The sequence below is a fragment of the Arachis ipaensis genome, chromosome B01, assembly GCF_000816755.2.
Source record: "Arachis ipaensis cultivar K30076 chromosome B01, Araip1.1, whole genome shotgun sequence".
NCBI lineage: Eukaryota > Viridiplantae > Streptophyta > Magnoliopsida > Fabales > Fabaceae > Arachis > Arachis ipaensis.
The window spans coordinates 95,485,374-95,509,750 of NC_029785.2; the positions used below are offsets into that span (position 1 = coordinate 95,485,374).

Below are 24,377 nucleotides of genomic sequence, written 5' to 3' on the forward strand. Positions count from 1 at the left end.
ATTTGGACAAAATAGGATTTAGTTATTAATATTTTAAAAAATTATACAATTATTCATTTTAAATAATAATTTAATTACAAAATAACTCAACTATGGTTACTATAATGACTAATTAAAATGTGATAAATTATAAGAGGTAACTTACATGTTATTTGGCCAAGAAACAATAGCTCAAATGACATAATCTCCCTATACTCAATTAAGAGGTTGCGGGTTCGATTCTCCATATCTTCGGTAAAAAAAAAAACTTACATGTTATTTGTCAGTGAGAAATAACTCAAATGACATAGTCTTCTTATACTCACCTAAAAGGTCGCGAATTCGAGTCTCTCTATCTTTTATAAAAAAAAATTATATATTACTTTACTGGGATAGGGTAGATTTACCATATTTTATTTATTAAAATAAAAAATTCGTTACAAAGAGAAAGGTGGACAAAAATAAACGAATATGAGCAGAATAAAAACACAGGCAAAATTGTTAAATTGAAAACCCTACTCTGGTTCTTAAACCCTAGCATCTTCGTCAGCAAAGGAAAACCCTAGACAGTAAACTAAAATCCCTTGAGTTCCGATTCTCGCTCAGGGGATTCCAACTTTTCCCCTCCCTAGAAAATGGAACCCCTTAAATTGAAGGCTAACTACCGCTGCGTCCCTGCCCTTCAGCAGTTCTACGCCGGCGGTGCCTATGCCGTCTCCTCCGACGCGTCCTTCATCGTATGCGCCTCCGCCGATTCCATCAACATCGTTGACTCCGCCACCTCCTCCATCCGCTCCACCCTCGACGGCGCCTCAGAGTCCGTCACTGCCCTCACACTCAGCCCCGACGACAAGCTCCTCTTCTCTTCCAGCCACAGCCGCCAAATCAGGGTTTGGGACCTCTCCACACTCAAATGCGTCCGCTCCTGGAAGGTAACATTTCCGGAATTGAATTTCGCTTTCACATTAAGATGGAATTGAAATTGAAATTGAAATATGATTGTGGTCTGAGCTTGTGTAGGGTCATGATGGTCCTGTTATGTGCATGGCGTGTCACCCTTCTGGAGGGTTGCTCGCTACTGGTGGAGCTGATAGGAAGGTGCTTGTTTGGGATGTGGATGGTGGATACTGCACTCATTACTTCAAAGGTCATGGTGGAGTTGTTTCTTGTATTATGTTCCATCCTGATCCTGAAAAACAGCTTGTAAGTAAAGAGCTCGTTGATTTGCAGTTTTTGTTGAATTGGAGTGCTTTGTGAGGGTGTCCATATGCATGCATTTTGGTTATAAGTATATATTATGGAATGAGTTATTATATAGAGCAGTTGATAGTTCATAGAGAATTTGAATTGTATTCATATACTGGTGGTCTATGGATTCCATGTTGAAAAAGACTAATTGGTGGAAGAACAGACTTGCTTCTCCGCCCTTTTATTGTATGGGGAAAACTATGCAGACAGTGTGATTGAACAGACGGGATGGGACCATGGGAGGAGCCCAAGCTTGGCTAGTGGTTACTTAACATTTTTCTATTTTATGGTTTTTATTTTCAAAATTTTAATTGATGGTTTCTAAAGACAAGAAGTTGTTGATATTATATTCAGCCTATTAGCTGTAAAGTGTCAATTAGGTTAGATTAGAATCAATTGGGATCAATTATGAATGATTATGATTAGAAAGTGTATATAAATATACAAGCTGAGGAGTTCAGTAACCTCAAGGTTTCACATAAAATTACTGTCTAAACAGAGGTCATTGTAGCATCAGCAGGAGAGGGGTTTAATGACATGATGGGAATTTTTTTGGATCTGTCTAGTGCAAATTTGACCTTTCTTTCTCCCTGTGCTATTCTTCCCTTGCTTTGAACCATTCCCAGTTTCTAATTCTACCTTTATTCATATGTTTAAATTAACTAATGTGGATGTTATTGGTTTCCACAGATTTTTTCTGGCAGTGATGATGGTGGCGATCATGCAACTTTGAGAGTTTGGGATGTTTCCAAGACAAAGAAAAAGAACTGCATTGCAACACTAGATAATCATCGCTCCGCTGTGACTTCCTTGGCAGTATCTGAAGATGGATGGACATTGCTTAGTGCTGGAAGAGATAAGGCCTGCTCTAATGAGACCTTATCTTACATTTTGTTCTATCTTGTGACACTTTTTTTTGTTTTTTGTCTTCTTGCCTCCTTTTTTATCTTTTATGTATTAATTCATTCCTTTTGAGTTTTCCTTGTTTGTATTTTAATGGTTCATCTCTTATATGACTAGCATCACCATCAAAATATTTGGAACTCCTTAATCCTGAATATTGAAAGCTATATGCATTCTGTTCTTTTCCCCTTTGGTATTTTGTGTGGGATGAACTCACAATTTACTTGTGCATGATTTATATGCAAATTCATTCTACTAAACTGACAAAGTGCTGTCTGGACTATTGCAGGTTGTAACATTGTGGGACCTTCATGATTATAGCTGCAAGAAGACTGTCATCACAAATGAGGCAGTTGAAGCTGTTTGTGTGGTTGGATCTGGGAGTCCGTTCGCTGCATCTCTGGACTTATATGGGAAAAATGCAAAAAAACGAGCTGTTTCTCAAGCATTCTATTTTGTTACGGTTGGTGAAAGAGGCATTGTGCACATATGGGGTTCTGAAGGGTAGGGTTAAATATAAAAATTTGTTATTAGTTTAAATATTTATGATGCGTTTGGTTCTAATTATTTGAAAGTGCTTTTTACTATTTGATTCTTTTATATGTTGCGACAAATCCGAAAACTGATTTTAATCAAAAGCTAATCTCTATCTAGCTTTTTTCAGGGTTAAATAATGCGGGAAAATGTTTTTTTCTTTAATTTATTTTCTGTTATTTTATGATATTTATATAAATAGGTGAAAACTGAATTTTTTCATATTTAAAAAACTGATTTTTTGTCAAAAAAACCTGAAGCAAAGATATACCTATAGTTCTATATGATTGGAGGCATGCTAAAATTTAAGTTCGTAGCTTTGCAACTAAATCTTGGTTTGTTTTGCTGTAGTTATACCAATGTGGGCAGTTTGTATAATTTGACACACTTAAAATTGGTTATTAATGTTGAACATGATGATTTTATTTATTTGTTTATTTTAGAAAAGAAAATTGATAAATGTGGTGAAGAGGATTTATTTCAACATTGTGTCAATCAAGATGGTATTACTGCATTGCCTCATTGGATATTTTGTAGTCACAGTGCAGTTTGCTTGTTTGAGCAAAAGGTTTCAGATGTTACAGCCGGTACAGATGAAGATGGCTTGCGAAGAGGTTTTATTTCTGCTGTTATGCTTCCCTCAGATCAAGGGCTGCTTTGTGTGACTGCAGATCAACAGTTTTTATTTTACTCTCTGGAGAGCACTGTAGAGTTGTTGCAATTAAATCTAACCAAAAGATTGGTAGGATATAATGAAGAGGTTGTGGATATGAAGTTTGTAGGGGATGATGAGAAGTTCCTTGCTCTTGCTACTAATCTTGAGCAGGTGAGAAGATTTGCTTTTTTATGTAAAAATCCTAAATTGTTGTAATATAACCCTGCAACATATATGTACAATCTGGCTTCTTTAGGAATCCTTTTCAAATTTCACATTGAACATACTAATACTGAAAAAGGACAAGTTTTTCCTTGAATAAGTTTATCTAGTGGTGACGGCTAAATATGATGACATTTGTCTATGATTCATGTCTGTATATGTAATGACTTTAAACTGTGGTTTGCATTGAAGATTGAGTATCAGCACTATAAAGCTTCTTTTTTTTTATGAAAAAAATTTATGTATTTGAGGATTAAGATTCCTTTTGCTGAGAAATTCCATTTTGGAAAATTTCCTACATCCCCAACTTTTATGATTTGAAACTTTCAATATCATTATGGTTTATTGGTTTTATATATGCTGTAACGAGTGGTGAGATCTGAAAATGCTAATTGGTATTTGGGGTTGCTTTATTTTCATGTTAGTTTGTCATCAGGATTTGATTCAACACCTTTCGATCTGCTGTGTATTTTGACTATTTTCCATTTGTCAAACAAGAGCAATGCTGTTATTGATCCTTAAAATATAACTCTTCCTGGACTTTGCAGGTTCGGGTTTATGACCTTGCATCTATGTCATGTTCCTATGTCTTATCTGGTCATACTGAAATTGTTCTATGCCTTGACACCTGTGTATCAAGTTCTGGTAGATCACTGATTGTGACTGGAAGTAAAGACAACAGTGTAAGATCCCCCATCTTTTTTACCTCAATTGTTGTAAATATTTTGCATTTCCTTCTACAGGGGAAGCAGTATCCTTGGTGTTCCAGTTCGAATGCTAACTAGTGTTGATCGAGTTCATGATATGTGTGTAGAGAACACTGTGATAAAGTCTTATGTATATTAAATGTTTGCATCTGTACTCATTGTCACTGTATAGGTTAGATTGTGGGAAGCAGAAAGTAAAAGCTGCATTGGAGTTGGCATAGGTCACATGGGAGCTGTTGGAGCCGTTGCTTTTTCAAAAAGAAAACGGGACTTCTTCGTTAGTGGTAGTAGGTAAGTTTGATGCATTTATTTATGTTTAATTCTCTACAGAGCTATATTATTTACTTTTTAACTCCATGTAAGTACCTGACTCTGACTCCCTTTATCCCATTTCTTATGTTTAGACGTTTAGTCTTTTAATCACAAATGTGATTACTATTTCCTATACAAAAAGAAAAGCATTGATTTTGTACAAGAACTTCTATGCTTTTGACTTGTTCATGGAAGCCAGTTGTTTGTCTCTATGATCAAGCAAAGGATCATTTTCATCAAACATCAAATTCGACATACTTGTTCCTACCAATATATGAGCTTACATTATACACTGCTGAGGTTATTGCTGAAGTTTTGGTTTTTAATCCTGAAAGATATTTCTTTGTACTTAATTGTTCAAATTTATTTCTTACCACTTTTTGTTAATCTTTCTCAGTGATCATACTCTTAAAGTGTGGAGCATGAATGGTCTTTCAGATGATATGACAATGGCAATTAATTTAAAAGCAAAAGCTGTTGTTGCTGCACATGATAAAGACATCAATTCTGTAGCTATTGCTCCAAACGATAGTTTAGTATGTAGTGGTTCTCAGGTATATCTGAAATTAAAGCTTTATTTGGCCCTTTTACAGTTTATATTATTCCCTACTAATAATAGCTTTTTCCTATATTCATTTATTGAGAAAGTATTTTCACTGTATTTACCATCAACATCTAACTTGTTTCCATCAGGATCGTACAGCTTGTATTTGGAGACTTCCGGATCTTGTATCTGTAGTTGTTCTTAGAGGGCATAAGAGGGGAATTTGGTCTGTCGAATTTTCTCCTGTTGATCAGTGTGTTGTAACAGCATCCGGGGATAAGACAATAAGGATATGGGCTATATCCGATGGCTCATGTCTGAAGACATTTGAAGGACACACTTCAAGTGTGTTACGAGCATTGTTTGTTACTCGAGGAACACAAATTGTGTCCTGCGGTATGAGGCCATATCTAGCTGCTTTTGGGTCCTTGCAACTTTTTTATTGCATGTGTGATAAACCTGATCAATGTTTCAGGGGCTGATGGTTTGGTAAAGCTATGGACTGTAAAGACTAATGAATGTGTTGCGACTTATGATAATCATGAAGACAAGGTACCATTTTCCTCATGAAATGTTTCCATACAAATGAAAGAATTCAAGCTTCTGTGTTTCTTTTGCTGAAGTAATTTGGCTTGCAGGTTTGGGCCTTGGCTGTAGGTAGGAAGACGGAAATGCTTGCAACTGGTGGCAGTGATGCTGTTGTCAATCTATGGTATGATTCCACTGCAGCAGACAAAGAAGCTGCTTTCCGCAAAGAGGTGAGTTAAATTAAATTCATTGTGTGTGTGTATATATCCATATTTATTGTTTGGTGCCCAGAGTGCTGGTTGTTTAAGATATGCTGAATTACTGATTGGTAATATTTATTATGCAAATTTTCTGTTACAATATCTGCAGTTTTTATTTTGGATACTGTTTCTAAGTAAGATAAACAATTGAGTGCCACAATATATGAATGAACTAAATCATATGAAGCATCTACATCTTGAAAAATTATTTGTTTAATTATAATGGAGTTTGTGCATCTTTCTCTATGTTATATATATATATATATATCAAACTAACTAGCAAAAAATTGGACTACCTAAAGTTGCATGGGGTATTTGTAATCACCAAATTGAAGGCAATATTTTGACCTCATTTTAAATTAGATGATTCTGGTTATGATGCTAACAGTAACAGATGTTTCTTGTTAATCTGATGTTGCAAGACACAACATACTCTAGTGTTAAAGGATGATGTGGTTTTATCATAGATTTCTGTATCTTTCCTTCCATTTAATGTAACCTGTGTGCTGTATGGACTAGAAAGACAACGTGATTTCTAACCTTGATGCAGGAAGAGGGGGTTTTGAGAGGTCAAGAGCTACAGAATGCTATCTCTGATGCTGACTATACTAAAGCTATCCAACTTGCATTTGAGCTGCGAAGACCCCACAAGCTTTTTGAGTTATTTGCAGGCATTTGCAGGTTAGCATTAATCTATTTCATTTTCTAAATTTTCTATTGGCATACTCTAGACTGACTGTTTTGCAGGAAGAGAGGGGCTGAAGATCATATAGACAGAGCACTAAAGGGCTTGGGTGGTGAAGAGCTTCGTGTATTATTTAATTATGTTCGAGAATGGAATACAAAACCAAAGCTCTGTTATGTTTCACAGTTTGTGCTTTTCAGAGCTTTCAACATCTTTCCTCCAACAGAAATAGTTCAGGTGCTTTTCTTCCGGGACCTTTTCTAGAGTCTTAATGCAACCGATAATGAATTTTTTGCATATTTTGATGCTAAGCTTAGTGACTGAATTGCTTTTGCTGATTATCAATTGTGGTCTAGGACTTCTTACATTCGTGTATTTTATTGTCTGTTACGTTTGCATCTTCTGCAAAATAATAATGATAATGATAATGATAGTGATAATAATGATAATAATAATAATAATGTCATGTTTAATGTTCATGTATAATAATAAATAAATTGCATTTTCTCAGGGAAAATTAATGAATATTTTCTCATGGGACATTTCAGATTAAAGGGATTGGTGAACTTCTTGAAGGTCTTATCGCATATAGCCAGAGGCACTTTGGCAGGATAGACAGACTTGTAAGAAGCACATTTTTGTTAGACTACATTCTATCAGGAATGTCAGTTATCGAACCAGAGACTCAACATTCAGAATTTACGGCAGAGATTCCTTTGCAGTCTGACAACATTATAGATAAACAGCACGTTGTTGAGGAGGAAGATCCTCAAGAAAATGCTACTGTTTCAAAGAAAAGGAAAAAATCAAGCAAATCAAGACACGGTTCCATTAAGAAAGTGAAGGACGTAGCTCACAAGAAGGTTGAAACTATACAGTTACTGGCATAGGAGTTAATGCTCTCATCCGTGTAAGAGATGTTTTGGTCTGATTTTGAAATGTTAGTGTCGTTTTACAATTGTATAAGCTGAAATATTGCTGTCAATTTTGAGATGTAAGCTTAGCTGATGTAGTTGTATCCCTATTTCATTCTTCATTATAGATTACCTTTTCAAGTCATGCACTGAATGTGAAATAGAAATTTTGCTTCAGCTTCTCTCTAAAAGTATAGTATCTATTGAAGGAATACCCTCATTTGTGATATGATTACATTCATTCATACTTCAGGGTGTGTGTGGTTGGAGGGAATACAAGTATATTCCCAGGAATTTTGAGATGGGAATGTCTTATTCTCATGTTTGGTTCAAAATTTAAAAAATTATTCCTTGGTATGTTTTATTTTAAGGAATTAAATTACCACCAATTTTATTTCTATCACTCCCTAGTCATCTTTAATTCTAATAGGAATGGAATGTGTATAATAAAAAAAGACTAAATTACCCCTAATATTTAATTAGGTTTTACCTTCTTTTTGGTTCCTTTCTGAAAAGCGAAACCTTAGCAGAGCGTTTTTCTTCCCCAAATCAGTGAGTCTTAAACGCCATCGGAGCTGGCACCGGCGTCGCCGTTATTCTTAATAGAAGATTCGTCTCCTCTTCTCCGATTCATGTTCGCACTTTCTCTCTCTGAATTTTCTTCGAATCTCATATTAAGGTTTGAGTTTCTCGCCAAATCAGTGGAGGCTTCACCAATGCCATTGCCACCGGAGCTGTGTTGGCGCCACCATTACGCTAAACAGAAGACTGATCTCCTCTTCTTGGAGTTCATGTTCGCATTGCTTCTCTGAATCTCTCATTAAGGTTTGGGTTTTTTTTATACTTTCTACATCATATTACACTAATTTTTTGCAATAAACTGCAAATTTGATTAGTTATTTTTTGTTTTGCTTGATTTCTTAGATATTCTCTGTGATTTTGTTGCATGCAAACAAGTGTTTGATGATTTGTCTCAAATAAAGAGTTTAAGCTTGTTGTCACCGATTTTGATGATTTGATGAAAGGATATTAATCAATTTCCTAGACTTTGCAATGTAAGTAGTTTCCATTATGAAACAAAATATTCTAGTTGGATGAGAATGAAGTTGAGTACAGAGTAAATAAATATAGGAATTTCACCCATTTTTGTCATACTCCACTGATCCAACTAGTCAATACAATAGAGAAGGAGTTTTACTAGTAGGTTTAAATTTCCAAATCTCACATTGATGTCTGTTACTGTTAGAGGGGGCATTGTGGCTGCTTGAATTCATAGCTAGTGAGACAAATGTATTTCCAAATTTCCAAATTTCCAAATTTCACATTCAATTGTATTTCTGTATTATTATGTAGTTAGTGATATTACTGATATCCTGTTCTTGATAATGTGCAATCACTAATCCTTATATAAATTCAGTTATTCATTTATGAATGTATGTGCTTGATTATATATATTGGTATTCAAAGTTGTTGCTATTGATGGAAGCAAAGCCATGGAATTGATCAGATAATTTTATTATTGTTATTGGGATTGAAGTTGAGTGTGTGTTGGCAAATTCAGTTGCAATTATAGTTTTGAATTGCAATTTTAAACCATTTTCAAGTGCTCTTCTTAAATTGAGTTTAATAGTTCATAGTACTGTATTAAGTTTTCTGATGTTGTTTCACAATGTAATATTTTTAATTTATTTTCTTTTAATTTTGCTGATCATTCTTTTAGTATAAAGTTACTATGTTTTTTGAAAGAGCAAATGAGATGCCCTCTTCTGCTCTGTGGCTTTATGTTTCTTATACTAGACATTGTAGATTTTTTGTTTGTGGATAAATTGATGACAACACTTATTTAACTATATACCCAAGTTTTTCTTGGAATGTGTAAATCCATTTGCCCATTTTGGACCATCTTGTGGATAGTCTTTTTCTTACAAAGTACAATCAGTTTGTTTGACTAGTAACTTGGATATAGCTTTTATAATTTCATTGCAGGAAATGATAACTTTTGATTCTTTTTTATTTGTATGGTAGAAGAAATTTCAATGGCTTTTGAGCTTGCTTTTGTTTGAGCTTGCTTTTGATTCTTTTTGGTTTCATCATATGTCTCTGTCATAGGAGTGATTCTATTTAAACAATTAGAGGCTGCTGAGTCTATATAAACTTGAACTTTTCGTGAATTGCATATCTATATAAACGTGAATGGCTACATTTTGCATATCCTGTAAAGCATTACTTGTTTTTTCCCTTTTTTTATGATTTCATTTATTTCCATCTCTGAGCTATACATCTGACTTTACTGCTATTTAAAGAGTTCCATTCTGTTCATACTAATTATTGTTATATTCCTTAGTAGTCGTGTCTTGTTGATAGCTTCTTTGGGAACATTTGGATCTTTTTATCATAATCATTTCTTAACAAAATAAATGTTTGAGAAAATAAAAAGCCACTTTATATATTTTGGAGAAGTATGTTATGTTTTATGAATATCAAGTATTCAAGTTATGATAATGGAGAAAAATTTGAAAGCAACTTTATATGTATTACTCTTGTGTACACATTTTGTGTACACTTTCCATTTTTAAATTTGAAAGTGAAAGTTAAGAAGAGAGATAATGCAGAAAAATTGCTTTAAGGTGTTCACTTAAGGTGTACAATAAAATAGTGCAAGTATCATTTCTCATTTTCTGCCATTGTTGTTACTTGCTATGTCATGACTTATGAGTACACTCTTCGAAAAATATGTAATGTTGGTTTGGCATTAGGTATTTGGTTGAAATTCTAAATACTGGAGTTGATCTATCAAAATAAATTATCAAAACAATGTGCCCTTGAATTTGATCTGTGTCCCTCTCGTGTCCACGGCAAAAAGTTATACTTTTAATTGGATACATATTTAGTCTTCTTGAAACTGTCAAACTGCTTCTGAAATTGGATACATATTTAGTCTCCTTATCCCTTCATGAAATTGTAGTTGATGATAGGGTTGCCTTCATTCTTCTTTAGATAATTCTTAGACAGAACCATTTTAACTTTTACTACACATTAATAAAGGTAGAAAAATAAAATATAAAAAATTTTAACATAATAATAAGTCAAATTGAAATTCTGAAATCAAATTAAAGGGAAGTTAAGTGCTGAATGTATATCTCTATGGTCTGATCTCATTGCTTAGCTTTGAATTATGATTTATGCAATAAGCTAAATATTTTGAATAAGTTTGAAGTATGGCTATTAATTTTATCTTTTAAATGATAGAAAAAAATTACATAAAATAAATAAATAGTTAAGTCTTCTAGCTAAATATTTTAATGTTTATTTTTTTTACAGAATGGATCCCAAATAGAAGATGAAAGTTATTGGCTGCTTGATTTTACATTTCAAATTAATGAATGACCTTATGGTTAAGTTGTTGATGATTTGCTATGTTTTGATTATATTGCAATTGAGAAACAAGAAAAGAAAATGGAATGATAGTTATAGTAGGCAAGTAATAAGAGATGTTAGTGTTGATAGGATTATTTATTTTGGTGATCTAGCATGTATAGAAAACACAAGAATGGATAAATGTGCCTTTCATGCATTGTGTAACATGCTTAAAAGGGTTGGAAGGTTAGAACCAAGTAGGAATATGGGTGTGGAAGAAATGGTTGCCATGTTTTTACATATTATAGCACATGACGTCAAAATTAGAGTAATAAAGAGACAATTTGTGAGATATGAAGAAACAATTAGTATGCGGTTTAATGATGTTTTGCTTGCTATTTTGAGATGTCATAATCTCTTACTGAAGAAACCTCAACCCTTTAGCCAGGATAGAATGGATGAACGATGAAAATGGTTCAAGATAATTTATTTTGCTAATGTTATTAAATCTCATATGATTGGTGCTTTTTAGGATTGAGTTAATTGATCTTTGTTTTGGATTTTAAGATTGCCTAGGAGCCTTAGATGGACTCATATCAAAGTCAATGTCCTTGAGACTGATAAGCCTAGATATCGAAAAAGAAAAGGTGACATAACAACCAATGTGCTTGGAGTGGTTGCTCCCAATATGCAATTTATCTACGTACTGGCGAGTTGGGAGGGTTCAGCTGCGGATTCTAGGGTATTGCGAGATGCACTATTTCGCAATGGGTTTAGTGTTTCCCAAGGTATTTTATTGAGACTTTAGTATGTTATCAAAGTAACCATTTGATCTTTCGTTAATTTTGTTCAATTGTGTATGTCACACTAGGTCATTATTACTTATGTGATGCTGGATACATGAATTGTGAAAGATTTTTGGCAAATTATAGAGGACAAAAATATCATTTGAGTGAGTTTAATCCACATAATCAACCTAGTACAGCCCAAAAACATTTTAATATGAAACACTCACAAGCTAGAAATGTCATTGAAAGGGCATTTGGAGTATTGAAAGCAAGATAAAAAATTTTAAGGGGAAGGTCATTTTATCCTATTAAAACTTAAGGAAGAGTTATAACTGTATATTGCCTTTTGCATAATCACATTAGAAGAGTGATGGTTGTGGATCCTATTGATGAGATAGAAGATCAAAATATGCTTGGAGTAGATGGAGGGACGATCCACCATATTGAGACGAGCGATGCTTGGGGTAGATGGAGGGATCAACTTGCACAAGAAATGTGGAACCAATGGAGGAGAAGACATCATACACGATAATTGTGTTTATTTTTCTATGTATGAGGTTGTCTATTGTAACATTGATTTCATTTTATTGATATGTTTGTGTTCTTGTACAAGAGTTGTGCATGTATGTCTGCTAGTAAAGTTTAATTTTTGAGACTTCTTTGTAACTTTAATTTGGATAATAGTAAAACTTTTTGATACATATGTGGTTAGAATAGTTGAGATTTGTTTTATATAAGTTCAATTATGGATTATGAGACGAATTATGAATTATGGAATTTTTGAAAAGTTAGATACGTATTTTGTGTTAATTTTAATTAAACATATTTAATATTAGGAGTATTTTAGTAAATTTAAAAAATTTAGAGTCAATAATAATTTAACTAAAGATATTTGTTATTAGGAGTATTTTAATAAATTTATTATTAGAAATATTTTATAAATTAAAAAAAATCAATGTAAAAAATATAATATTTAATTAGGTTTATATTTAATTTTTAGTCATTAATATTTTAATTTGAATGATTAAGGGTAATTTTGACATATTACATAATATGACCAAGATATTTAAACTTAACTAAACAAAAATTTAGTCATTCCTAGAATTATTACATAATATTTCAATGCATTAAATTTTATAACCAAACAAGAGAATCTTATATTCTAAGTAATCTCATTCCTAAGCATTATATTTCCTAGGAATGATATTCTTGCTAATAAAATTTAATCTTTGAACCACACACACTCTAAGTGTTTTGTCAAGGATTCCATCTCTGTCAAGTTGCCTTTTTATTATAGTTTTTATATATAATATAGTAAATATAAAAAGAATAATAATTTAGTTAAAATATCCGCGAAAAGTATGACCTCAAGGAATTGGATTCGATTTTCACTATTTATTTTAGAATTATTTTTACAAAAATGAGAGATTAAATTAGTATAGTTTTCTTTAAATATCAATATAGAGAGGTGTTTCGAAGATTACTTGAAACATTGATGTGGGCTTGGATGTAAGGTCCAGAACCTTTCTGAGGCAGCGTCTGACTTGTTTAGTGTCGAGGTGCTGTTGTCCAAGTTCCACGTGAGAAGGTGAAGGGTGGTACCTGCAAGAGATTTCGATGCCTAAATTAGCAAAGGTTTTAAGCAGGGTTTTAGTTCCACCTTTATTGGTGGATAACTGTTCCTTTTATCTTGGGAGTTGTTGAGATCTTTCTTCTAGATAAATAAGAGATATCTTAGGAGTCAGTTACGTATTTAGGTAAGTATAAGCCAGTCTCTTTCATCGTGTCCGACCACTTTATAGAGGTCGGGTATGGGTAGAGATCACCCCTTTTGAGCGGGCCTTTCATCCTTATTGGGCCTAGTTATATGTTTTGGGTCAGGGTATGAACAGTGTCCCTGCTTGAGTCCAGACTTGCCTCAAGATTAGATTCAAGCATTTTATGGCTTCAGTTTCGATGTCAGGTACACCGCCTTCAAGAGGTCGGGTACTCGACGTGTTTTAAAGTTTTTAAATGTTGTGTCTTTAAATGAGGGGCAAACGTTACGCGACAGTTTTCTTGGAATCCGTGCATGGATTTAAAATGATTGTTTTGCCCTTTCTCTCTTATAAAGTGTTTTGTGCTCTTCTTCTTCTCCTTTTTTCATTTCCGAAAAATGCTCCATTTGCCTTTTTCATCACAAAAACTCCTTCAACTTCTTCCTTTGTTTCTTGCTTCCTAACTGTTTTTAGTTCCAAGATTTCTCTATCTTGGACCCATTGAAGATCTTGTTTTGTTGTACGGAGAGGAACGTTCGTGTTTCTTGCTATTTGGCATGCCCCTCCATTCTTCAAATTTCATCAAGGTTGGTATTTTTGACTTCTTTTTTTGTGTAATTGTTTTGGGCTTTTTGAATCTATTTCTTGTATTTGGGTGACATTTTGATTAGTAGCGGAGATTTTTACATCGTTGGTTTTGTTTGTATCTAGAAACTTCTTTGGAAAAAGTTGTTGACTGTTGCTGCTTTGTTTACTAAAAACCCTTTTTGAAGCTTTTCTTTGTCGTCTGAAGTTTCTGTTACAAATGTTTGGCTGTGTTTCTGGAATTTGGAGGAACTTTTTGCCATTTTATTGCTGTAGAACATAATCGTGTTGCCTTCTAATGGTGTCGCTGCTGATAGTGCAGGAGGGACGCCATTTCTGTTCTTTCTATTTTGAAAAGATCTTTTGAAATCGCGTGTTGTGTTTTATTTCGCTTTACCCGACTTCTTTTGATTGGTGTCCGAGCTCTTTAATAATGACTTCTCTTTATTGCATTTGTAGATATAGTTTTATGTCTCGATCTGTTATTCACGCATGTCGACAAAAGTCCCTCATTCACTTTTAATTTGGGTAGATACTTTTGTCCTTATTGTTGTTCCTGTAGTTGATAAAGAATACGCCGAGACCTTTTCTAGGCATCATAGGATCTGTGAGAATCGAGAGGATGAGCGAAATTAGAAAATAGTGGTAGCCAATCCTGAGGAGAGGGTATGCTTTCCCCCTTTAGATAGGTCAGAGCGTCTTTTTTTCTATGCTTATGATTGTTTTTTTTCAAAACTAGATGTTAGGCTTCCTTTCTCTGATTTTGAGAGAAAAGATCTTTGGACTTGTAATGTTTGCCCCTACTCAATTACACATGAATTCTTGCGCCTTTTTGAAAATTTACCAACTTTTGTGTCGAGAACTTGATGTCTGACCTTCCCTCAAGGTCTTCTTTTACCTCTTTGTTCTGACCAAGCCTTTTGGTTCAAAAAGACTAGCTTGGCTTTCCTTCCGTGCCGTTCAGGGTAGAAAGATTTTTTCTATTTTTGACGAGTCCTTCCACGACTTCAAAAATTATTTTTTCAAGGTCCAAGCTATGGAGGGTTTCCGACCTTTCTTTTTGGATGAGAATGATGAACCCTGTTTCCTGTTATACTGGGAGGAAAGACCCATGAAAGCCAAGTATTGCGTAGATGACCTTGAGAAGGCCGCAGTTGACTTTTTTCAAGAGTGCTGGGGCCAAGCTCCTCACTTGAGTACCAAAAAGTTCTTAGGGGACCCTAGTCAGCTTCAGTTCGAGCTAGGTAGTTTTCTTACCTTTAGCTTTTTTATTTTGGTTGTGATTTGTGCTGGCAATTAATGTACTTTTACTTTTACATAGAAGATGGCTCCGAAGTCTGCTGCTATGAAAATAATACGGGCTACCAGGAAGAACGTTGTCGCACGAGGTATACAACAAAAAGAAGCTGGGGATGCTTCTGCCCGACCTTTGCCAAAGAAGTCAGACTCGGGTCCCTCAGCTCAAAAGAAGGTTATTTCCATTCTCTCTAGTTGGCTGATTGCTCCTGAGTCCCCTCCAGAAAGTGCAGTGGTCCCCCCTTCTCCTTCATCCTCGGAGCCACCTCCCAAAAGGCAAAAAACTGTTGAAAGGGGGAGTATTTACGATAAAGGATTTGACGGGCTCGCTTGGAGTGAGAGAAATTTTCTCCCTCATAGCCGTATTAGCATGGATGATATGGCTATTTAGAACCATCTCCAACTCATGGCCTGAAATGGAATTCGGATAGCAGGAATATGTGTATCTTTGGCCAAGGAGTTGCAAAAGACCCCTCTTAGCGCCACTCATAGCTCCTTAGTAGCTGCCCGAGCTGAGGTAGAGAGGCTGAAGGAGTTAAATAAGGAATTGGAGGAGGAGAGGGATGGACTGAGGTCTGACTTGGAGAAGACTCGGTCCAGAGTGAAAAAGGCTGAGGCGGCTACGGCTATGGCAGAGGGTTGAAAAAGAAGGCCAAGGAGAGCTACACTCGAGTTTTCGAGGAGAAGTTTGATCCTTAGGAGGAATTGAAGAAGGACAAGGAGAGATATACCATACTTGAGGAATATGTGGTCGAGGGGATGGACGAGATATTCGCTAACCTAAAGGCCCAAGTACAAGTCCTTGGGCATCATAGACACCCTGATTGCTTACAATGCGTTGATAGGTCAAGTAATACTAAACTGATTTGTTGCAGTGGTGTCCACCCCTCATTTTTGTATGAAATTCCTGATGCCAGGGCATTTTGGCTAGTTTTACTGACCTTTTCTTTACTGTTTTTAGGATAGTTTCATGCATTTTCTTAGGAAATAAGCTAGTTTTGGATAGATATTCACTTACACCTTGATTCAAGCATACATTGTGCATTTTACATGATTTTATGAGGATTTTACATGAGTTTAGTGACAAATTGTATTCTGCATTACCCATGACTTGGACTAGAACTTTGATGCACTCTATTGTCTGATTTCAGGACCAAAGGAAGCAAGGAATGGGAGGTAACTTGCAAAGTTAATGAGAAAAGTGACTGCCAATGACGCTCTCGAAGCCATCATTACCCACGTTAAGAGTCACATTAACTAAGTTAACGTGAACTCTAATGTGAAGAAAGGAATTTGAGCCAACGTTAGTGACACTTAACATTATCACTAACGTTGGCCAATGCTCACAAGTGGCCACGTTAGAGTCCACGTTAACTTAGTTAACGTGGTCTCTAACGTTAAAAGGGGGAAAGGAAGCAAACGTTAGTGACACTCAACATTGTCACTAACGTTGGGGATGACTAAGCATGGCCACGTTAACCTAGTTAACGTGGATTCTAACGTGAGGCATGGGGGCACATTGGAACGTTAGTGACAATGTTGAATGTCACTAACGTTCTCGAAGGATGGCAACCCACGTTAAAGAGCCACGTTAACTAAGTTAACGTGGGCTCTAACGTAGGAGCAATGGGGGCTTTTCAACGTTATTGGGAAAGTTAAGTCCCACTAACGTGTGTGAAGGACCTAGAGGCAACGTTGGTGGCAACGTTTGTGCCACTAACATTGAGGTTAACGTGGCTTTTACTTAGGAACGTTAGTGAGAAAGTTTATTGTCACTAACGTTCTCGAACTCATATTTTCACTAAACGTTAACAACCCTAACGTCCTGAGCTAAAATCTCTGCCCACTTCACACTTTCTCTCTGCAAGTACAGCCAAGCCCAAATGAAGAAGAGAACTGCTTCAAACTCAAGATCCAAAGGCCCAAGACTTGAAGAGCCAACTAGAAGATGAGAAGAGTAGTATATATAGGAGTAGCTTTGAATTATTTTAGAGAGTTGCTGGGAGTTGGAAAATAGCATAGAACTACTTCCTGTATTTTACTTTCTTTTCTCTTCTAGTTTTCATCATGTATTCTCCATCTTCGTTTTCACTTTCCAGAGCTATGAACAACTAAACCCCTTTCATTGGGTTAGGGAGCTCTGTTGTAATTTGATGGATCAATACTAGTTTTCATTATTCTTCTTCTATCTTTTCTCTTGATTTTACTTGAAAGCTTTTGATCTTCATCCAATTGGGTAGTTATCTTGGAAAAGAAACTATTCATACTTGGATCTCTTCTGAACCTTGGAAGAGGAATGAAGAGATCAAGCTAGAAATGCTTTCTCATGCTGGACCAAATTGGGTTTGGATGGATATGTGACTATAATCCTCTCAATGCTTGATTTGGGAAATGCATGTGGTATAATCAGTGACCATACTTCATCTCTTCTCATGAGCAATTGACCAAGGAATTGGCTATAGATCAAGATTTGAGAGATTGAATTACAAGAAAGTGTAATTCAATCACTTAAGATTGCCAAGGAGATCAATAAGTGCATTGATTGAGGAAGAGATGTAAATGAGATTGATCCGGAGAATGCAACATCTCCTAAGCCCAATGAACTCCTCATTTCTGATCTTACCCATTCTCTTTAATTTCTGTCATTTACATTTATGAGCAATTCCCCCATTCGCATTTAAGATTTTGCAATTTACTTTCTGCCATTTACTTTCCCGCATTTAACTTTCTGCAATTCTCAACTCAATTTCTGATTCGCTCAACTAGAACATTCCTCTAATTAAAGTTGCTTGATCAATCAATCCTTGTGGGATTCGACCTCACTCTATTGTGAGTTTTTACTTGACGACAAATTCGGTACACTTGTCGAAGGAAATTTGTTAGGAGACAAGTTTTCCGTGCATCAAGTTTATGGCGCCGTTGCCGGGGATTGATTGTGCATCAACAATGAATAGATTGGAGGATAACTAGATTGGGCATTTTCTTTTTGTTTGATTTAAATTTCTGTTTGAGTTATTTACTTCCTGTTTTAGTTAATTTCTTCCCTTCCCCCTATTTTTTTTGTTATTTACATTTCATCTCACTAACCCACTAATTGTTTGATATATTGCATCACTCACACTAACAGAAATTCTGACAGATATACTTTCTGCACCTATTCTCTTTGCTTGTACTTGTTGGTTGTATGACGGGGAGAAGAAGCGGGGCTTCAACTTCCTTTGATTCTGAACCTGAGAGAACCTTCCTTAGACTAAGGAGGGAGGCAAGAGACAAACGTGTAGTTAGTGCTGAAGAAGAGGAGGAACACTTTGAGGAATACTTTGAACCAAACATGGAAGAAAACATGGAAAACCATCATGAAGAAGAGGCTCACAACCATGGTGAAAGAGGTCGAGCAAATCATACTGGGGAGGATAGAAGAGTTTTAGGCTCTTATATCAATCCAAACCCAGGAAACTGTGGAAGTAGCATTCAAAAGCCAACCATCCATGCCAACAATTTTGAACTGAAGCCACAGCTCATCACCCTTGTGCAGAACAACTGTTCGTTCGGAGGAAGTGTCCAAGAGGACCCAAATCAACATTTAACCACCTTCCTGAGAATATGTGACACAGTGAAGTCTAATGGTGTTCATCCTGACACCTATAGACTGCTTTTATTTCCATTCTCACTCAGGGATAAGGCAGCCAAGTGGTTGGAACTTTCCCAAGGGAAAGCTTGACAACTTGGGAAGACGTGGTGAACAAATTCTTAGCAAGATTTTATCCTCCTCAAAGAATCAATAGGCTGAGAGCTGAGGTCCAAACCTTCAGGCAACAAGATGGTGAGACTCTATATGAAGCATGTGAGAGGTTTAAAGACCTAACAAGGAGGTGTCCACCTGACATGTTCAACGAATGGGTGCAGCTGCACATTTTCTATGAAGGGCTCTCTTATGAGTCAAAGAAGGCCGTAGACCATTCATCCAGAGGATCTTTGAACAAGAAGAAAACCATTGAGGAGGCTATAGATGTCATTGAAACAGTAGCAGAGAACGACTACTTCTATGCTTCCGAAAGAGGGAACACAAGAGGAGTAATGGAGCTAAACAATGTAGATGCTCTGTTGGCCCAAAACAAGCTCATTACCCAACAGCTGGCTGACCTCACCAAGAAGATGGAGAGGAACCAAGTGGCAGCAATCTCCACTTCATCAACAACCCAAGAAGGAGTGAATGAAGAAGCAGAGGGTAGTCAAGAGCAAGCCAACTACATTGGGAATTCACCTAGTCAAAACCATGATCCATACTCCAAGAATTACAACCCTGGATGGAGGAATCACCCAAACTTTGGGTGGGGAAATCAACAAGACCAAAGCCTGGATCAAAGACGCCCAAATCCAAACAATTTCACATCTAGACCATATCAACATCCCAATAACAACACCTCTCCACATTCATATCAAGGCCAGAACAACCCTCCTCAACCTGACCTATCATCATTTGATGAAAGAATCTCAAGGATTGAAAATTTACTTGAAGGCATATGCAAGGATATCCAGGACAGTAAAGCATTCAGAGAGGAAGTGCAGTCAAATATGCAAAATCAGGATGCTGCCATCAAGAAGCTTGAGACACAAATTGGCTGTTTATTCAAGCAAATTCCCAGCCACAACCTTCGCAGTAAGACTAACTCAACCAAAAGGGAGGAGTGTCAGGCTATCACCCTTCGGAGTGGGAAAGAACTGAAGGAAACCCCCCAGAAACCACAAGAAGAGCAGGACGAAGCTCAAGTTCCGACTTTGAGTTCACAAAAAGGGGAAGGAGTGCTTAAATCAGACATCCCAAGAGTCCCATACCCTCAGCAACTAAAGAAGAAGGGAGATGACAATCAGTTTTCGAGATTTTTGGAAATCTTCAAGAAGCTGCAAATCAACATACCCTTTGCAGAAGTAATAGAACAAATGCCACTCTACGCCAAGTTCTTGAAGGAGCTCATGACTAAGAAAAGAAGTTGGAAGAACAACGAGACTGTGATACTAACAGAAGAGTGTAGTGCTATCATTCAGCACAAACTGCCCCAGAAATTGAAGAATCCTGGGAGTTTTCAGATCCCTTGCATTATAGGGGAAATCACAGTGGAGAAAGCCCTTTGTGACTTAGGAGCCAGCATCAACTTGATGTCAGTAGCTATGATGAGGAAGATGAAGATAGAGGAGGCTAAACCAACAAAAATGGCCCTACAATTGGCAGACAGGTCGTTTAAGTTCCCGCATGGCGTCGTAGAAGATTTGCTGGTGAAAGTGGGAGATTTTATCTTCCCAGTAGACTTTGTAGTGCTGGACATGCAGGAGGAAGCCAAGGCTTCCATCATCCTGGGAAGACCGTTCTTGGCTACTGCTGGAGCTGTCATTGATGTCCAAAAAGGTGATCTTACCTTAAGACTACACAATGAAAAGATGACATTCAATGTGTTCAAGGCCATGAGTTACCCACCAGAACAATTGGGGGAATGCATGAGGTTAGATGTACTTGAGGAGGAAGTGCAAGAGAATTTTGAAGAAGAAGAACCTGAAGAACCTGAGAGATTGGTAGATGAGGAATCTAAATCAAGTGAAGAGGTTGCAACAGCAGAGATTCATATACAAGGTACAACAAAGGAAGAAAACGAAAAGTTAGAAGCACCCAAACTTGAGCTTAAAGCACTACCACCCACTCTCAAATATGCATACTTAGGAGAACATGAAAGTTACGCAGTGATCATAAGTTCATGCCTCAGCCAAGATCAAGAAGAAGAATTGCTCAAAGTACTGCGACAACACAAAGACGCCATTGGTTGGACTCTTGCTGACCTAAAGGGGATAAGTTCAGCCATATGCATGCACAAGATACTGCTGGAAGATGATGCCAAACCATCCATTCAATCCCAAAGGAGGTTGAACCCTATCATGAAGGAAGTAGTACAGAAAGAAGTTATGAAGTTATGGCAGGGAGGGGTGATTTACCCAATCTCAGACAGCCCATGGGTTAGCCCCGTGCATGTTGTCCCAAAAAAGGGAGGAATCACCGTGGTTCCCAATGAGAAAAACGAATTAATTCCTACAAGGACAGTCACAGGATGGCGGATGTGCATAGACTACAGGAAGCTCAATGAGGCTACACGAAAAAATCATTTCCCCCTTCCATTCATGGATCAGATATTGGAAAGACTTGTAGGGCACGCATATTATTGTTTTTTCGACGGTTATTCAGGATATAACCAAATAGTGGTTGATCCCAGAGATCAAGAGAAAACCTCATTCACTTGCCCATATGGAGTGTTTGCCTACAGGCGCATGCCATTTGGGTTATGTAATGCACCTGCAACTTTCCAACGCTGCATGCTTTCTATCTTTTCAGATATGATAGAAAAATTCATTGAAGTTTTTATGGATGATTTCTTGGTATTCGGAGATTCCTTCCCTAGTTGTCTACATCACCTCGCCTTGGTATTGAAAAGATGCCAAGAGACCAATTTGGTCTTGAATTGGGAGAAATGCCACTTTATGGTGACAGGAGGAATAGTCCTGGGTCACAAGGTTTCTAACCAAGGCATTGAGGTTGACAGAGCTAAAGTAGAACTCATTGAAAAACTGCCTCCACCCAGTGATGTCAGGGCAATTAGGAGTTTTTTGGGGCATGTTGGTTTTTACAGAAGATTTATTAAATATTTTTCAAAGATAGCCAAGCCCTTAAGCAATCTCCTTATATCTGATACACTATTCATCTTTGATGAAACATGCATGTTAGCCTTTGAAAATTTGAAAATGAGGTTGTCCTCTGCTCCTATCATTTCCCCACCTGATTGGAAATTACCGTTTGAATTGATGTGTGATGCATCTGATTTTGCAGTTGGGGCAGTGTTAGGATATAGGAAAGACAACTTAGTCCATGTGATATACTATGCTAGCAAAGTTCTTAATGATACTCAAAGAAATTATACCACTACTGAAAAGGAGTTACTAGCAATAGTTTTTGCATTTGACAAGTTTAGATCATACCTCATTGGTGCTAAAGTAATTGTTTTTACAGATCACACAGCACTTAAATATTTGTTTGCCAATCAAGAATCAAAACCAAGACTAATAAGATGGATCTTATTGTTGCAGGAATTCAATATTGAAATTAGAGACAAGAAGGGAGTGCTGAGATATCCAACAGAGAGCTAAAGAGGATTCTGGAAAAGACTGTGGGTGCATCAAGAAAGGATTGGTCGAAGAAGCTGGATGATGCTCTTTGGGCATACAGAACATCATTCAAAACACCACTTGGGATGTCCCCTTATCAACTGGTTTAAGGGAAAGCTTGTCACTTACCACTGGAGCTGGAACACAGGGCTCTCTGGGCTATCAAGATACTAAACTTTGACAGCATTACTGCTGGTGCAAAGAGGATCTTGCAGCTGCAAGAAATGGAGGAATTTAGGTCACAAGCCTATGAAAACACCAAGATGTATAAAGAGAAGGCAAAGAGAAGACATGACCTGCATGTTGCAGCTAGGAGTTTCGAAAAGGGGCAACGAGTACTCCTTTACAATTCCAAATTGAGACTATTTCCAGGAAAACTCAAATCAAGGTGGTCCGGACCCTTTCTTGTCACAAAATTTTCGCCTTATGGACATATCGAAATCATGGATGAAGGCTCTGAAAGGACTTTTACAGTGAATGGACAAAGACACAAGCATTATCTGGGCAACATGGGGGAAAATCCCAGAGTAAATTACCACCTCAAGTAAAGGAGGAACCGTCGAGCTAGCGACGATAAAAGAGCGCTCTGTTGGGAGGCAACCCAACCTCAGGTAGTTTCCTTTTCATCCATATTTCAATAAGGATCACAAGTTGTTTCCTCTTGTATTGTGAGGAGCTAAGTTTGGTGTTCCACACCAAAACAAGTCAAGGGTGAAAGTGTGACTCTAAGTTTGGTGTTCCACCAAAGGCATTAGAATTACACCCCACTCCCAAAACACATTGCTAGCTCCAACAAATCAAGGGAAACCACTTAAATGTAGTTAGACTTTAGTAATAATTGTCATATTAACAACAAGATATGAGGTTCTCTGCATATATGCAATGTTTTGTACTGGGCAAGGAACTAAGTTTGGTGTTCGCATACCAAAGTAAGTTCAACAGCCACAAGCACACATACAAGCCAATTATGTCTCAAGTGCTTTGGGAACAAGCAACTTCCAATAACTTTACAGGAATCTTATGAAGAAATAGTGCATCTTCACCCAAGGAAGTGATGTAGCAAGGATTAGGATGATAACAAAGAAAGAGAGCAACTAGAAATCATCACTCGAAGGTTGTATTGTCACTTAATTCCATTATACTAAGAATTGTTGAAAATTGGAAGTCCAAATGCACTTTTGATTAATAGATACTCATAGTTGGAACCTTTTTCAAATCTGTCTTTTAAGTTTTTGGTATTGAAGAAGGTCTTTGTGTGCTAGTCTTTATGTTACTACACCATCTCCTTACTTAATTGTATGTATGTCCCTTTAAATCAAATGAAAAAGAGAATGAGTGTGTTTTAAAAAGACCAGAGTGGAGTTCATAATATGGAAGTGCATTCATGAGTTTTTGGTGTGATCATAAGTTAGCTAAGTTGGTTCAACCACAAGGTGGGAGGACAACTATCTGTCATGAATACTATGCTTGAGACTCACCCCATGAGACTAGCTAAATAAGAAGATCCTAATAAGAAAAAGGGAAAGAACAATCAAAGTTGAGGAATAAAAGAAAAAGACTAAGCAATAAGGCTAGGCACCAATGGTTTTAAATCTTGAAGCATGTGTCTGTGGTGTTCCTGTGTGAGGGATCTACTTGGATGAATAAGCTCTTAGGGGTGCTTTATCACTTAGTAACTTGGGTTAACTAACTTGGGATTATCAGCTGAAAGTCCACTATCAAGAGTAATCTTCACCACAAAACATTTAGTAACCCAAAGAGGTGCTGGACACCAAGGCCTCAAGAAAAGAAAAAGAATAAACAATATGCCTGTGGTGTGCATGTATGGGGGAGAGACTTGAGCAAGTAAGTCCTTGGGGGGTACTTCAACACCTAGCACCTTGAACCAACTGGTTCGGGA

The 24,377-nt window shown here is 36.7% G+C and overlaps 1 protein-coding gene across 3 annotated transcripts; it reads left to right on the forward strand.

Moving 5' to 3' along the window:
- On the forward strand, positions 469-7,738 carry LOC107632141 (transducin beta-like protein 3). 3 transcript variants are annotated; one of them, XM_016335805.2, is made up of 14 exons: positions 469-911; positions 1,000-1,182; positions 1,918-2,088; positions 2,420-2,634; positions 3,202-3,490; positions 4,090-4,224; positions 4,421-4,539; positions 4,958-5,114; positions 5,254-5,500; positions 5,580-5,656; positions 5,743-5,862; positions 6,443-6,573; positions 6,640-6,814; positions 7,126-7,738. In XM_016335805.2, the coding sequence occupies exons 1-14, from the start codon at positions 615-617 to the stop codon at positions 7,465-7,467; spliced, it is 2,658 nt and encodes an 885-aa protein (XP_016191291.1). In that variant the 5' UTR covers positions 469-614; the 3' UTR covers positions 7,468-7,738. The 3 variants fall into 3 exon arrangements, with proteins under 3 accessions (XP_016191291.1, XP_016191300.1, XP_020978406.1); XM_016335814.2 differs by having other exon boundaries at positions 3,208-3,490; XM_021122747.1 differs by having other exon boundaries at positions 7,089-7,224.